At 31.2% G+C, this 17,283-nt stretch overlaps 1 protein-coding gene and 1 pseudogene across 5 annotated transcripts; one reads left to right on the top strand and one right to left on the bottom strand.

Moving 5' to 3' along the window:
• Positions 1 to 994: 994 nt before the first annotated feature.
• Positions 995 to 2,517, bottom strand: LOC100783587 (probable pectate lyase 4; annotated as a pseudogene).
• Positions 2,518 to 7,602: 5,085 nt separating this feature from the next.
• On the top strand, positions 7,603 to 14,670 carry LOC100815310 (probable vacuolar amino acid transporter YPQ1). Of its 5 annotated transcripts, XR_005891960.1 has the most exons (16): positions 7,603 to 7,936; positions 8,078 to 8,120; positions 8,513 to 8,539; positions 9,852 to 9,950; positions 10,284 to 10,396; positions 10,541 to 10,718; positions 10,856 to 10,960; positions 11,073 to 11,165; positions 11,294 to 11,314; positions 11,428 to 11,486; positions 11,585 to 11,675; positions 11,984 to 12,145; positions 12,454 to 12,582; positions 13,674 to 13,784; positions 14,048 to 14,154; positions 14,264 to 14,666. XR_005891960.1 is itself a non-coding variant. In XM_041016358.1 (13 exons), the coding sequence occupies exons 1-12, from the start codon at positions 7,713 to 7,715 to the stop codon at positions 12,119 to 12,121; spliced, it is 1,191 nt and encodes a 396-aa protein (XP_040872292.1). In that variant the 5' UTR covers positions 7,603 to 7,712; the 3' UTR covers positions 12,122 to 12,145; positions 12,454 to 13,267. The 5 variants fall into 5 exon arrangements, 3 of the variants coding, with proteins under 3 accessions (XP_040872292.1, XP_014631495.1, XP_003517255.1); XR_005891958.1 differs by having other exon boundaries at positions 14,048 to 14,670; XM_041016358.1 differs by lacking the exons at positions 13,674 to 13,784; positions 14,048 to 14,154; positions 14,264 to 14,666 and having other exon boundaries at positions 12,454 to 13,267.
• Positions 14,671 to 17,283: the final 2,613 nt, after the last annotated feature.

Raw genomic sequence — 17,283 nt, 5'->3', positions numbered from 1 at the left:
TCTCTTAAGAAAACTTAACAAATATAGAATGAACAAAAACTTATATAATCATAGATAATTAAATCATTTAAATATATTGATCAATATTTAATTATTGATTATATATTAAAAAGTACAATTTAAATATGTCCACGGCTAATTAAAGCTTCCTTCTCCCACTAACACCAAAACAAAGAAAAGAAGCATGCTTTTAAAAAGGCACACCACAGATCTTGTATATGTAACAACGCAAACTAACGTCAAAAAAAAAAAAAAAACAACAACAACAACAACGCAAACGCCGAATAACAGCCCAAACAAAAATGAACTATTTGGTTTAGGCAAAAATGCTTGGACGTAATGAGAAAATCATTTTCTTCTCTATTAAGTTATTTTTTAGACACCCTAATCTAATTTATTCGATCGTATCTAGTTTTGAATTGTTCATTTTGACCAATTTTAAATCAATATATTAGAGATATAAACTCATCAAGTTCACCATCAAACTAAATGAGACTCGTAAAATGAATTAGATTATTTTTTATCACTCGGTTCAATATGTTTAGGTAAACATTAAAATTAAAACTATTCAATAAATATATATATATATATATATATATATATGAATAAATATTTATAAGTATTGTGAAACTGAGCAAAATAAAATTTCAAAAGTGTTGGTATACTTAAACATAATTTCGCATCTTACACATTGTAATATGAAGTTCTCACTCACACATTTAAAGTGGAATACGAATAAGTTCTTTGTATATATTGTTTGAACTTGAATACTTTTCCTTCCTTGAATTATAATTGTTATATATCTTCTTAACATTCTATTTATAAAAAAAATTAAACAAGTTTATTATAACATCATAGTTGAGAAATCAAAATTTAAATATAATGGAGTTTTAATACATTTGGGAGGAAATTAACTCCTCGTCAAATATTAGGATTAAATTTTAAGTGATACAAACTTCACTTCAAGATCCTTTTTTTTCTATTTTGTAGTTGATCAACATATAGAAGTTTTAGTGCATTGTAAAACACCTGATGAGCTCGTCAATGATCTAACGGAGTTGACATTAACAACTTTAAAGCATTGTTCCTTACTATAATTTGGCTTTGGCACACGTCCTCCTTTTGTTACTGCAAAGGAGGCTCCATTTTCAAAAGCATCTCTCACTGAATGAAATTCCCATATATCTCCATTTTTATGACTATTTTTTCTCCATGTCACCTACACAATTAGCAAAATATTTGTAAATTCACTTTATATGTGCATAAATGCCCAACTTTTGTGACCTATCATTAATTGGATATTAAGCTTTTGAAATGGAATTGTTAAGAGTGATTACCTCTTTACTCCCTGTTGTTGGTGCTATAAAGAGGTTAGCTTCACTTTTGAGGCTAGGTCCCATGCTTCCACCAATGGCATATTGCACCCATCCTAAGTACAAATTGTTGGCTACATGTGCATATCCATGACGAATCCTGTATTTTTTATTTATAAAACAAATTAATATTGTCTAATACATTTAAATTTGTGTATCTTAATGTCTTAAATAAACAATTAATTACCTTGGCATACGCTGATTACAATTAGGCCCAAAGTGATTGTACACAACAGTGATCTTCATGTTTTGGTCTCTCACATATCCATCGTCGTGCCCAAGAAGCATAACCTTGTCTTGGTCTCTAAACCAGTTATTGGATATAGTCACATCAGTGGAACCTCGTGTTACATCTAGTAGACCATCTTGACAATTATAAAGTGTATTATGGTCAATCCAAATCTTTGAAGCAGTAACCAATCTAATTGCATCCCCATCTACCTAGCCTAAAGGAACCACCTTTCCTTCAGGTCCCATCACGATCCCTGGGGCTTGAGGTTTGCAATGATGAACCCGAATGCCATGGATGATTATGTTGGTGGCCTAGAAGAAAAAATATAATAAAGGATGCATACAAAGTGTTAACTCATGTAAACAAAAACTTGCAATGTTTATTGTGCATGCATGTTTAATTTGTAGAAGTTGGTACCTCTAAAAAAATTACTAAGAATTGGCGATCAATTACCTTAAAGATCATTATGCATGCATTGTCAGCAATGTGAACGTTAACACCTCGACCATCAATGGTGGTGAAACTACTAATAAGAAGGGGTCTCTCAAGCTTAATGTGCATGTCTCTTTGGAATGTGATCCACACTTTACCTTGAATTACTGAAGCTCCATACCTCAAAGTTCCAAATTTAGGGTTTATAGGATCATCACTAGGATCAATAACTTTATAATGGATGAGGTCATCTCCAATGTTGTTTGTCATCTTGCCAGTGTAACCAACGGAACATGTTGCTAGTTGAGGTCGATGCCTCCTCCATTCAGGATTCAGTCTCCAACATCGATCAATTACATTCATTTTTAAACCATTTATTTTAGATTGTTTTGCGGCACTAAGGGTTGGAGTGAAAAGGGCAACAATGACAATAACCAAAACAAAGTGCCAAAGGATAGAATTGATACCATGAGAGACCATCATGAAAAATATTTTTTCTCAATGAATGTGAACCACAGAGAAAATAGAGATAAAAAAGAGAGTTTTTGATAGTATATTGAAAAAGTAGTAGTATAAAGAAGCAATTATATAGAAAAGATTGATCTTGGAGTTTGTTAAAGTTGTTTTCTAAAGCTATAAACAAGAAAGTATTCATTACTAGATAGAAACTATGAATAGAAATAAGTAAGTAGGAATGTTTAACTAATTCTAAATCTTCACCTTAAGTTGTAACAATTACCTAAATTTACGAACCAATAAAAGTGAATTTGGAAAATTTGATATGCTCTGAAGATAATAATATTTTTAATGGCTGAATTTTTTTAAAAAAAAATTCGAACAATATTTTTAGATTAATTTAACATCACATAGGGATCATACACGTATGTGTTATTAGATCCTAATACTCTCATAATACATAAAATGAAAACTACTATACATAGATTAGTTTATACATCTATGTAATACTTAAATTTTTAGAATCATATTTACCAATTGATATATAAAATATAAAATAATAATTTTGTAATAGCATATTAAACAATATCATTTTTTTTAGAATACATCACACTCCCATGAGGTTGCAACTATTATACTGTTCTCTCCTCTTATGTTGAAATATACAAAGTCTATTTAACTTAACATTGTTAAAGTAAATTACAGTGTCCTTGCCTAAAAAAAAGGTGAGTATTACACTATCCTCCCTTAGGTTATTTTTAGGGAATCCTCTCTTCTTATGTTAAAACATAGAATAAATTACACTTTTTCCCCCTTAAGAGATGCAAATATTACATTATTTATACTTTCTTATGTTAAAATGTATAATTTTATCTATTTAACTTAACATTACTAAAGAATTTTTTTACAAGATTTTAAGATATACTTTAATTAAAATATATAATAATTTTTTTTATTAAATTACTAAGTTATATATCATTCACTCACCTGATAAAGATTTTTTTAAAACATGTAAGTAAATTCAAAATAATAACTACAAATGGAAATTTTTGGATAAATTGTTTATATATGAATTTTCCTATTTTAAAATATATTTTGTAAATTAATTTTATTTAAGAATCAACCCCAAACAATATGCTCAAGAAACCAACTATCTACCGACTATATATATATATGTCTGTCTAGTAGTTTGTGATTTAAGACTTTAAATTAAGCAAACCTGGCTTTTGTGTTTTGGTCATATAGAGACAAACTGACCTTCCATTTAAAAGCCTTTTTATGTGCGACCTCCTATAGCTTTCGGCCCATGTAGATACATTTTCTCAGTAACATAATCCATAGGCTGCGGGCCCGTGGCTTTGAAGAAGTGGTGTAAATGAGCCCACTAAGAACTAAAAGCGTCTTCGTACATTCATAACAGATGTGTTTTCTGTATAAAAAAAAAAAAGAAGAAGAGATGTGATTGATAGAAATAAAATAAATAAATACATAAAAAATAGAAATGAAAAAAACAGAGTGAATGGAAGTAGTAAGAACAGAAAAAAAATTAGGGTATTTAGTTTAAGAGAAATCGAAAAGACAAAAATAGAAAGAAAAAAACTGTTATCAATTATTAGGGATTAAATGAGGATCATAAAGATAATTATTATTCATTTCCATCCACTTAGGAGTGAAAATAAAAAGGTGTAGGATCTGGGGACAGATCCACTTGGTGGGCATTAGAGGCAATAGCCCTAACAAAGTTTTAAATTTGTCTTAATATAATGTATATGTGCATCTACTAACTGTCCTTATAGTTAGAAATTTGAAACTACTTAAATATTTATGTATTTTAGTGTTTGAAAGGGTACTTAAGTGATCAATCATGTAATTATCAGATGTAAATTACTAATGTGGAATATGGCGGAGTTGCAAGATGACTCTATCGACTTGCTTTCGTATCCAACGCATCCACGTACGAATCAACAAAATAGAATTGGCTTAATTGGTATATGACAATAGAATATGTTAGAAGTCGTAGTGGTGTGTGCTTACGAGGGAAATGGACAGTCATGAATATGAACCATTTGATTCAATCAGACGGTTAATATTTTAAAATATTTTTAGGTTGAATTTATTAAAATAAATCGTTAGATCTTTATCAGACGATTAAAATCGTTTGATTGTATGAATGCGTGTTTTTTTTCGACTACAGGAAATCCAGATCCGCTTATTAGAAAGGATAAAGATGAAGCCGACGTAACAAGATCGATCTACACGTCTATGCACATGAAATCACCAATTTGCGACGCATCGACGCCGTTTTCTTTGTCCGTTTCCTGACTGCTTTTGTGGATCAGAATATATATATATATATATATATTCTTTCTCTTATCCATCTCTTGCAGGGTGACTAATCCCAAACGTCACAAAGCTAGCTCCATCTCCACCATAGTGATAGTGTTCAACAAATTTTAGCCACTTGTACTTATGAACAATCATTTCCGCCACAGAATGAAAACGTATTTACGAATAATGGATGGACCCCACCTTTTTTTTTTAGTTCTTCTCATGTTTTTTTGGTGCCCCCAACTTCTTATTTAATAAGGATATTACTATTTGTTAAAGGAATGGTAAAAGAAAATTTGTTTGAGTGCAAAAAAAAGAACGACGCAGAGCTATGCAGGCAGAACCGTTGTTTTTGAACATGAACCTTGACGAGTTAAGAGGCCAGGTTCACCTATCATCAATGCTGTTATGGCTATATTATGCACTCTGTTTCGGTTTTGCTTTTGGGGGTCCCATCTTGAACTCGGTCAGTATAATGGAATGATTCATGGAGGCTTAGCATAACTCTTTCATTTGCCAAACTCTACATCGTACATTGTAGTTTCTATATGACAAACTCACAAACAAGCAAAATAATGAATTATGAATGAATTCATTGTTATTTTTGTGTGTTTATTGAGTGAATGTGAACATAAGAGATTCAGTTGCACTTGGTAAAAATTCTCAATTATATAAAATAAATTCCCGTTACTTTGCTCCGGCTGAACGGGTCTTATAGGAAATTGGAAGCCCGCAGGACAGATTAATAGATAAAAGAAAAAGATGTCTGAGAATTTTTCCTTTGTTGTAATCTGTTCTGGATCGGATCAATGTTTCGTACCGTAATTTTCTGTGGGGTAAAGTGGATATTGGCAAAAATAAGCTCTTGGTTGCTTGGTCAGTAGTTTGTTCTCCGAAAAAAGAATGGGGTTTAGGCCTGTTTAATCTCAAGGAATGGAACCTTGCGTTTCTTCCCAGTATCCTATGGGACTTTCATTGTAAGAAAGATTCTCTATGGGTTCGCCGGGTTCACCATTACTATTTCAGAGGTAGCGATGTGTGGAATTACAATATTTCTTCATCAGATTCAGTTTTGATAAAGAAAATCATTCAAATAAGGGACTTTATTATCTCTAAAGAGCTAAGTACGGAAGATGCCAAAAAGAGGATTCAATCTTGGAGTACCAATGAACAATTGCTTGTTGGCAAAGTCTATGAATACATTAGAGGTGTCAAGCCTACTGTTAGTTGGTGTTCTGTTATATGGAACCCAGCAATCTTCTCTAAGATGTCTTTCATTTTGTGGCTTGCTAAAAGGAATCGACTCCTTACTCTTGACAAAGTTGCTTTTTTGAACAAGGGTTCCCTCTGCCCTTTATGTTCAACTGAGGTTGAGTCAAATGCTAATTTGTTCTTTTCTTGCAGGAAATCTCTCCAAGTTTGGGCTCACATTCGTGATTTGGCTCCTTTTCACAGGCGTTTTACTTCTTTACAGCGCATTACTGACTCTTTAATTAGGGACAGATCCACATCAGGTGTTCAAGGAAAATTACGTTGTCTGACTATATAACAATTACAGTCTACTGCATTTGGCTGTCTAGGAACAAGCTGATTTTTGAAGATTATCAATTTTCTGTAATAGAGGTTATTAGCAAGATTAAGTTTCTTATGTATAGACAAACGCACCTGTTACGTTTGTTTTAACACATTGATATAGGTCTTTTTGTATTAGGGAGACTTTTAATTTTCTCTAGCTGCGGGGTATGTCCCGTTTATTGTTGTATCATTTTTGGTTTAATATAATTTACATTTTTCCTAAAAAAAAAGAGATAAAAGAAAAAGACTAATAAAAATGAGTTGGTAAAATCGAAGGGGAAAGAATCAATTCCCAGTATGTTAGTGAAACTAAAAAAATAATGCTAATGACATATTTTTTATTGATTAAAATTTATTAAAAGATAAAATTATAAAAGAAATTTATTAAATAACATATAAGATCTACAAAAATTTGTTAATTTTAACCGGTAAAAGAGAGAATGTATTTTAAAAAAAGTGTTTTAACGAGTGTAATGCTAATTTCTATTAAAAAATATTCCCTTTTTCACGAAGTATTTTTCATCCAGTAAATATAGCATCTTGGGAATCATTTTCCAGTATATGCGGTGAATGTTCCGAATATTATTTTCTGTTCGGGGCCTACTTGTCAGAGCTGCTTAATTTCTGTTCAGAGTTTTCTGTGGAGATAATGAAACAAAACAATAATAAAAAAAGTACCATGACCTTGCATGCTCTTCTTTTTGCTTTTAAAAAAAGGTAAAACAAAAAAGGCACGGAAAAAACTATACAATAATGTCAACACTTTCTTGACACCTGCTGTCCATTTTAATTTTGCAAATCCCATAAAAATAATAATAATAACACTGTAAAGAGACAAAAACAGACAATATTCATTTTAAAAAAATAATTGACGAAGTAAAATTTTCTTAGATTTGGTGCAATGTCAACAGGTTTTTGAACATTTCTTCGTGTTCTCATGTGTAACATGACCATGGTCTATTGGAAAGTCTAACAGCCGAGAGAGCTCACATGTACTTAGATGTTATAATTTGTCTCAAAATATAATTTAACTTGCAATATGCAATATAATAGTATTATGCATAGACTCACATGGAGTAGTACGTAGCATATATGGCTTGAGAGAATATGCCTCACACGTGTAGCAATAAGCAAATTGTGCAATTAAACACCGATAAGGACAACACAGTCCAACCAAGAGGACGCACTTTTTCACAAATTGAATACATATTGTGGCATCTAGTTTGGTAATTTCAGCAGGCTAGCTCTTCCTTTAAAAATAGAAGCAGATAAACCCTCTCTCCAAGTGCAAGGAAAACGAGAGCAATTAAGAAATAATGCCAGAATCGTACTGCGTGAAGGAGAGTAAACCCTGTGTGGGTTGGGTTGAGAAATACTTGGATGATTGTCTCTGCAATTTGAAAGATAAAATCTCCTTTGGCTTTGGCTTCATAAGTCTCGTATGTTGGGGAGTAGCAGAAATTCCTCAGATAATAACCAACTTTCGCGCTAAGTCCAGCCATGGTGTCTCCTTAGCCTTTCTCCTCACTTGGGTCGCTGGGTTAGTTAATTTGTCAACTTTTTTCCATGCACTTTAATTACTTCTTCGTTTTCTCATAATTTTAGTCAAATCTTAGGTTTATTATTGGAACAATTAGTTAGTCCAGTACTCTAATTGCTGTACTGAATTATTTGGATGCAGCGACATATTCAACCTCCTTGGTTGCCATCTGGAGCCAGCCACGGTATCTGAGTTTTTCAGTTAACCGTATACATTAAAATATTAATTTGTTTCGTTCCATCATCCATGCCTCTTCTTATTCCAGTTCTTTCGTGGTTTTTTCTTCTTTTTTTATTTGTTAGATTGTTAGAATGCTAGTTTGGTTACTAAAGGAGGAAATTAAATGTATGACTTTCGGCCTCTCTTTTCTTCCTTAAGTCTTAATCATTCATCTCATCTTATATTTATTTACGATTTTTTCATGCTTTAATCTCACTTGTCTTTGTGGTTTTCTGTATATGTAAAAATTTCACATTAACATGTGCTATCTGTACTTATTTTGATTGTTGGGCCTTACTATTTTCTTGTTTTTGTGTTGTGTTTTTCTTCTTGCTTTTTGGATGGCTGCGAAACTAGTTGCCAACCCAGTACTACACAGCTCTGGTAATTACATTGCAAACATATTTCTCCGGAATTTTCTCTATGTATATTATTTCTACTATCTTCTTTTTCGGGCGTATGGGTCTTTTAGATCCGAAAACAACATAAGCCTAAAACCTTTAAATTATGTTTAGCCTTGGAAATTGCATGTTTGCATGTGTCAATTTGATTTTGATTTATCTTAATTTTGGAAGTTTACAGATTCTAGTGGGTGCTTTTGTCACTAACCTGCTCTTCAACTAGCAAAAAAAAAAGTATTTATTATATAAAATTTATTTGATGTTTAGTTTTAAATAATTAATTAAAATTATTTCATTAAATGTATTAAATTCCCATCAATAAATAAATTTATTAAAAAAATCCTTAATATAAATTAAATTGATTTTTATTTGAAAAGCAAGATTACAATAATTTGATATATATTTCTTTATCTAATGCAAAAAATATATATTTAATTTAAATTTAAATTTTACTAAAACTTATTCTAAAATTAAACTTAATTTCAATTTAATATAATCAAGCATATTTAATTTTGTAAAATAATATTTGTAACATTTTTTTTGAAAGAAATATACTATTCTGAACGTTGAAAACTTTGAAACTAAGGTCCATTAACGTTTTGTTTTTGCAAAAAATAGGGTAGGCCCAACTGTTACTGAAACAACAAAGAGGTGCCATTTTACTAGGGTCAAGGCCCAATCCATTGTACACTGGTTCTTGTATTTATTTCCAGATAAAATTACGGGAAATGTTCTTGTAAATTTTAATAATTTCTTTCCGTTTTTCTATCCGTTCCTTTATATATATATATATATATATATATATATATATATATATATATATATATATATATAAAGGTATTTATTAAATAATTTGAATTACGGGAAATATTTTTTATCATAGCATATATACAGGTATTTATTAACTAATAATATTTTTTCCTTAAAAATATAATAGCATTATTTAATAAAATAGGGAATAAAATATAAACTGAAATAGTTAAAAAAATTAAAATGTAATAAAATGTAAACTGAAATAAATTATGTAATGATAGATAGCATTATGTAAATAGGTAATAAAATATAAACTGAAATATCATTAAAAGTCTTTATACTCTGTTAAAAAAAAATCAAAATGTATTTATATTATATTTAATCATAAATTAGCACATAAAATAAATTATTATTTTTTATAATAATTATTTTAAAAATCATATTTATTATACTTTCTAATTAATTAATAGTTTAAAAAATTGAGATTGAGTGCATAGAAATTAAGCTTACGTCCTTATACCACTTGTTATTGTGATCTACAGCTTTACACAATCACTACGATCGTGTTAGTACTTCAAAGTTTCTATTATGACTACATCTATAAATGGGGCAAGCCTCTTCGGAAGATTAACATCGATGAGGTACAGTAATTTCCAAGTCCCGCTCTGCTCATCAAAATTGAAATTTACATAGACATGTTTGTTCAAATTACAATTTTTTTCAATTTCACATAAGTGATTAATGTGGAATGAATCATTTCAATTGATTTTTGGTTAAAATAATTTTTTGTCGAATTTTATTTATTTTTAGTCGAATTTCAAATTAGTCAAATTCTTTTTTCCCTTGAACTAGAAATGATTAAGACAACAAATTACAAGCTTCCCCAAAGAAAATAATACACTTCTACGATATCTTTTCAAAGAGTACAATGTATATATTTCATTACCTTATTCTTTATTATGTAATGTTAATAGGCTCATGAAGAAGAAGAGAAAAAACCTTTGAGACAGAAACCAGGCCGCGACTCTGGGATTCCAATACAAAATGACGGACCCAAAGAAACGCCTCGACGGGATTACTACTATAGGTACGTAACTACGTATTCATATTGCCTATCAATTCGTACTTCGTGGTACTATTTTTGCAATCATAATCATTATTAATGTTTTGATTAAGAAATTAACCAAGTGATTTTTAATAATTACTATTATTATTTGAGTTAATGAAACAGGTCAGCGAGATCTTTGGCTGCTAATGATACTCCACCATTTGGTACCTACTTGAGAGCTGCTAAAAGTGTCCCTTCAGCCATGGAAATGAACAATGATTCATCCTCAGATGATGAGGCACCTCCACTCTCTTCTACGAAGCCTGTAACACAGCCTAGACCAATCCCCCGTTCTGTCCCTGTGAGTTTTTGTCCTTCAAATCAAAGTTAATAGAATCTGTATTAATCTTACACCAATACTAAACCACTAATTAATATCTGTAACTTGTATGTAACCATAATTTTAATCTCCTTTTACTATCTATATATATGTTTCAGGCAAGCTATGGAACTTTTCTAGCAGCATCTATGAACTTGCCCCGGCAGGGTAATGCTTTGATGGAGGGATACAAAAGATTCAATGGAAGAAAGCTACTCTCGCAGGTATAGCCAGTGATACACGTTAATTAATTTATTCACACACTAATATGATTATTTGTACAGAATATGGTTCCTTTGCATAATTGCATTATGTTGTTGCCACTTATCATCACAGGAGCACAACATGCACAGTGCTTTGGGTCAATGGTTAGGATGGCTCATGGCTGTTATCTATATGGGTGGCCGGCTTCCTCAAATATGGTTGAATGTATGTCTCAAAATTATCTCTTATTTATTTATTTATTCCGAATATTTTTTTTTCTTCTGCAGTTGTGTATTCTATTTTTCTGTGCGTTAATTACTGATAAAGTTGTTGATTACGTTATCATTGGCCAGATTAAAAGAGGGAGCGTGGAGGTAATGCTTGATCTTAATCATTTATTTTTGTTTTGAATCATAACTCAAAATTTAGTGCATAGATTAGCTTGTATTTCCACTGATTTATAGACACTATTTCTTTATCATGATAGGGCTTAAATCCACTCATGTTCATCTTTGCATTGATCGCCAATGCCACTTACGTGGGAAGGTTAGGATTTCCCTCCCTTGCATCTATTTTTCATCCTGTTATTCTGAAAAAGCCAACATTAAGCAATCTAACTCCTCTGTTGTTCTGTGTATGTGCAGTATTCTTGTACGAACTATCGAATGGGAAAGTATCAGAGCTAATATGCCATGGCTTTTGGATGCCATTGTTTGCGTGGCATTGGACCTATTCGTATCCTGTTTATCTTGCAAAATTTCAATTTACTCTTACTTTGGTTGCACTACTCCCTCCCACACTCTTATCAGTTGGCCTATATTTAGAGAAATTATTACGTGTTGGAAGACATTTTTATTTTAAAATTAAGAGTTATATAATACAACATTAAACTTAAATAGAAGATTAATACATTAAACTTATGTAAATTTAGTTTTTTTGTTAAAAATTTATTAAATTAAAATATTTACTATGAATAAAAAATAATCCTTTTTATTTTAAAGAAAACTTAACTCTTGAACATATCCTTAAAGAAATATGTTTAGGACTATAAAGTTGGTAAACCTCAACAGTGGCAGATAATTTTGCAGTATGCCAACTACAGATACGTTCGGAAGAAAACAGGAAGTGATGATGCTGATTATGGAGACTACAAAGAAGCCAGCAAAACTTTTGTGTCTTGATTTGTGGGACTGTAGCCGACACATGTAGGTCTTCCCCATTATGAACCAATATTATACTTCAATTCCACCATGACATTCAGCTATTAGTAAAGGTCTGGCTAGAAAAATGAGGTGGACTAGTTAGGAAACGCTTCTATATATTAGCGTCTTAAAATGTGCTATACGATTACCAGCTATCAATGTAATCAAGTTTATGAATTATGAATCGTTCACGGTTCTTACACCAGCTATATATCAAAGTTATAAAGTTTATGAATTATCAACCGATTCTTATACCGTATTCCACTTTTTTGTGTCACTAATAATCGCTGTATGGTTGATAATCCCTACAGAATGAAAAATTGAAAACCTTCCACTTCATGTTGCTGTAAGACCGATGGGATTGATGATTTTGTATTAACTCATGTAAGAACAAAGTGATAGCTCGACTGGCCAGGAGGCAAGAGGTGCCAAGGCCTAAGGTAAGGCTTCAGTGTGGCTTGATGTGATCATAGATTACAGGTGTATATGTCTGGATACATCTTTACTTATGCACACATCCAAAGGGATATCAAACGGGTCAACCCGATCCAACTCATTTTTATCTGTTAAAAATGAGTTGGGTTGAGTTAAACTCTGATTAAGTCTCACTTTCTACCATGACTGAATCCTGAATGTAGAAAGACCTCTACAACTTATGTAAAAGGGTCATTTATAGTTGTGTCACTTTTTTGTGTGCGTGTGTGAGAGAGAGACTTTCTCAAATTTTACTTTTATGATTCATAGCATATCTGAAGTTCAGATGTTGCTTCGTGTAATGCAATTACAATGGGACGTAACAAGAAGTAACAATGAAGGGAGATTGCTTTGGGTACCCAACATTTTTGCTGGGACACCCAGCAACCTAGGTGAAAGGGCTAAAATGTCCTTCACCTATTTAATATAAATAGGAACAATGACTCGTCCGTATGAGTCATTGCCTCTCTCGTGCGCGCCGCTTCTTCTTCGTCCTCTGCTTATTCTTTTCTTCTTCCTCTCTACTTCTTTGTTTCTTCTTGTTCCTCCGCTTCACGCACATTGGTGCTTCTTCTCACACTTTCTCACACATGTTGCTACTTCCTCTGGTTCTTCTTCTTCTTCGTGCTTATTTTTGTCACGCACTTTGCTTGATTCATTGTTTTGGTTGATTGAATGTATTGCTTCTTTGTATTAGTTCATATGAATTGTTGATCCGTATGGATTTTTTTTATTTAATTGAAAAAAATTATGAATTATTTTTGAAATTGTTTTGTAGTGTAATTAAAATATATATATATATATATATATATATATATATATATATATATATATATATATATATATATATATATATATTAAGACTATTATTTTTTCTTTCTCTCTTTTGGGAGTCAGATACCAATTATGAATTCCAGGCATCAAGCAACTACCATTTATGCTTGAACAGGAGGATTAGTGTCAATTTTGGTATAGGATTATATAATAATATGCTTAAATGGTTATTTATGTTTGAACATTTAACAATGTGCACCCTTGAACTATATGTGGAATTTAGAATTGATGAATCAAGACGCAAAACATTTTGTAAGCTTAGGCTCTACTCCACCACCATCACGGTTAAGCACCCTCAACAAGGAACTGGAAATGGTTCTTGCCACTCTGCTTGGTAAGAATGTCCAAACCTCTGCGTTGTATTGAATGCATTTGTATTTTCACTCACAGACACAATATTATTTTAGCATTAATGTTCTATGCATGCACTTTCTTTGGTTAATGAAGCATATATTTGTGATGTACCTACTTATGTGACGCTAAGGATGAACTAGCGCTCATCATGACTGCTAATTCAATGCCAATTTTGTTATATTATTGTATAATAATATGCTTAAATAGATACTCAACATCATGCTTGAATGTGAATTATGTCAGAATTAAAAAATGAAGAGCACGAACACTGCTGCAAAATGGCCAAGATCATGCTGAAGGTCATGGTTGCATCAGAAGCTATTATAAACACTATTAACGCCAAGGACCAGGTCATCTTCATTTTGATTTAATTAACATCATTTTTTAGTTATTTTGTGTAACTAACCAACCTATTTGTCTCATTCTAATGTTTTATCTATTTTCAAATGTAATTTATAGTGAAGTTAGTAGGTCATTTGCTGTGAGGTGAAAAGCCGTGCTTGACCGTTATTGTCATTTGCTTGACAAGGATGAAAATTTGCATACCGTTCTCTACAACCAAGATTTGGACAGACCTGCCATTGTAGCAGGGTAGACAACATTGAGGGATTTATATCACATGACTCGAGATCATCAAGTGCCGTTAACCCATTATGGTAAGAGTGTATTACCATATTCAAGAACAGTCGTCATCCAAAATCATTCCTAAAATGACACTTATTATACCATCAAGTGTCAAATTCTGTCACTTTCAACGTGCTTCTCTCTCAGCACAAAATTACTTGCAGATAATAGTGCATGCATTTATAGTATAAATAATTTTTATATTCTCATCTAATCATAATTTATAAGTCATCATATATAATAATTTTATTAATTTTTACAAGAATTATGTTAAAAATTATATTAATGATAATCTCTTATTAATTAGTAGTGTAAGACTGTTTATGTTCGTAATACATAGAAATTAAATCCTAGAATAATGACAATCACAAAAGAAGAATCCGCAGGCATCTACTTAAGATGACGACAGATTATAAATATAATTGACTATCGAGGTTTAGATTTTGGATTTCATTATTGGAAGTTTGAAGCTTCCAATTAACTTCTTAGCTGTTTGGTAATGTTTGCGTATCTTTATGTTATAATCTTCATGTTTGACTCAATTTTCAGCTACCAGGTTGAAGTCGCTTAGAACTCAATTGTTCTAGCGGTGAAAGAAACAAACAACCAAAATAGATTGCAACACCTATCACTGTTGCTTTTGGTGTAAAAAACAAGGAGATATGAACCCCCTCGCAACAAATCTTTACAATGAAATAGAAAAAAAAAAAAAAAAAAAAACAGAGTAGAAATTAGATAGGTAAAGTAACAAAAGAATTAATATTCTTCTTTTTGGGGAGGGGGAACGTATTAACATTTGTCCTAACTTTGTATGCCTCATTAAGTTCTAACCGAGATTTTAGGGAGTTTGTTCATCTCAATGGGCACATCTCATTTTCTTTCTTTTTTCTGTTTGTTATATTACTCATCATGTTCCGCGTCCCACCAATTTCCCTTTGCCTCCATGTGCTTCTTGCTCCCATTACTTCTCCATCTATATTTTATGCCCATGCATCTTATTCCTCTATTCAACTCTCATTCATGCAAAACGGACAATTTGACCATACTACTATAAACAAATAAACCCTTATGATACCATGATTTTCATATTTAATTTACAATACCATTGTAATCCGCGTACCCCATGTTCTATCACCCTGTTTATATTGCGTAGAAATTTAGATACATGTATGAGTTGACTTAGAAAATTAAAATAAGTAAGCAATGCCTAATTGTTGTAGACTTATGGCAATTTTTAATGTCTCAACTTTCTGGTCTTTGAACATCTAGTCTTTTACATCGTCCGGTTGCTGAAACTAGCAGCATGCTACTTATGGCAACTCATCTAGGATCTAGCACAAAGAAAATACCTAAAACTTCTGCTCTAATAATATAATTTCCATGGGTGCCTCGGAATTCCCCTCTTTCAAGTTATAGTAATAAGATAGATTTGAATCAAGTATTCCGATTGACTTAAAGAAAGCTTTTAATATATCAAATGCTCGTCTTTCAAGTTTAAAACAGCAAGCCTCGCGCATATACTCGTTTCATAAAAAAAATAATAAAAACGTAATTTGAAATAATCCAACGAGTCAGATCATTTTTGACTAGTCACCTCTCATGGAAAATTTAGTATATTACATCTAGTTTAATAGTAAGAAGTGTTGTTACGTCATCAATGAAAAAAATTATATATTTATATTAATGTCATCTTTTTTTTTTTACTAAATATTAATGTTATCTCATACTACCATAGATTTATCTTTAATTATATACCTCACCATTTTAATTATGTATCTTCTTCTTCTTACCAACCTTAACTTTATTATTTATTTCTTTTTATACATTATTTTTTTATTGAATTTATCTAATGAGTTCCTTGCAAAATATCTGCTTAAGGATTGAATGTTTATAATTTTTTTAAAACATGTTAAATATTTTTTACTTTTTTAATATTCTACAAGTGAACAACTTTTTTATCTTATTTTTCAGGTTCCATGGCCTTAAGCAGCTGCAATATAATGATGTATTTTTTTTTTGTTTGGTTAAAAAATGACAAAGGGAAAACATAATTTCTATAAACAATTTTTATTTTTATTTAATTTTTTTTATTTCCACTTAACCAACTAAAGCCAGCGAAAAACTGGATGAGTGATAGTTGGACGCGAGGCTCTTTACTGACGAATTAATGTTCGCGTACATTCTGACATTGATTCCTCCATATACATGCATTCAAGCTAGTACGTTTTTGTTTTTTCATTTAGTAGGAAACCTTGACTTTTGCTTCTATTTTTCACATTTATTCACCAATGTACGATTCAGCGATTGGCGAATGATTATTCTAGAATTGAATTGAAAAGAGGATGCATATAACCACCACGGTGCACTGCATTTTGTATAATCAATGGTAATATTGAACATTGGGACTAATTAATTGCATCTAGTGTATACCTTGTTCTATGCTCGCTATTAGTTTTGTTATAATAATATTTACATAACCTTTTGTCTGCACAAACGCAATAGTATAGTTTTAAAGTCAACTGCTATCTGATTTTTCAATTTAAGAGACATACAATTTGTAATAGTAAATAAAAAAAAATTGATTAAAAATATTTTCATGCATAAGGTCATGTCGTAAGTTTATCTTATGCGATCAGAATGACCTGGTTTATATTTTTAAAAATTCTACAATAACAGGATATCGTTTAATTTGAGAGTTTCCAACTAAAATCCAAAAAACAACTGTAGCATATCTTCTTGGTCACATGAGTGAAAGGAAAGTAATGACAGACGCATGCATATGAGCAGAAAAAATTGTAGCAAAAAAGAAAAAGAAACCAAGTATTAAAACGATAAGAAAATCAGATTGATAGAAG

This window comes from Glycine max, chromosome 1, assembly GCF_000004515.6.
Source record: "Glycine max cultivar Williams 82 chromosome 1, Glycine_max_v4.0, whole genome shotgun sequence".
In the NCBI taxonomy this organism is placed as follows: Eukaryota; Viridiplantae; Streptophyta; class Magnoliopsida; order Fabales; family Fabaceae; genus Glycine; species Glycine max.
This window is presented reverse-complemented; position numbering and strand designations above follow the sequence as displayed.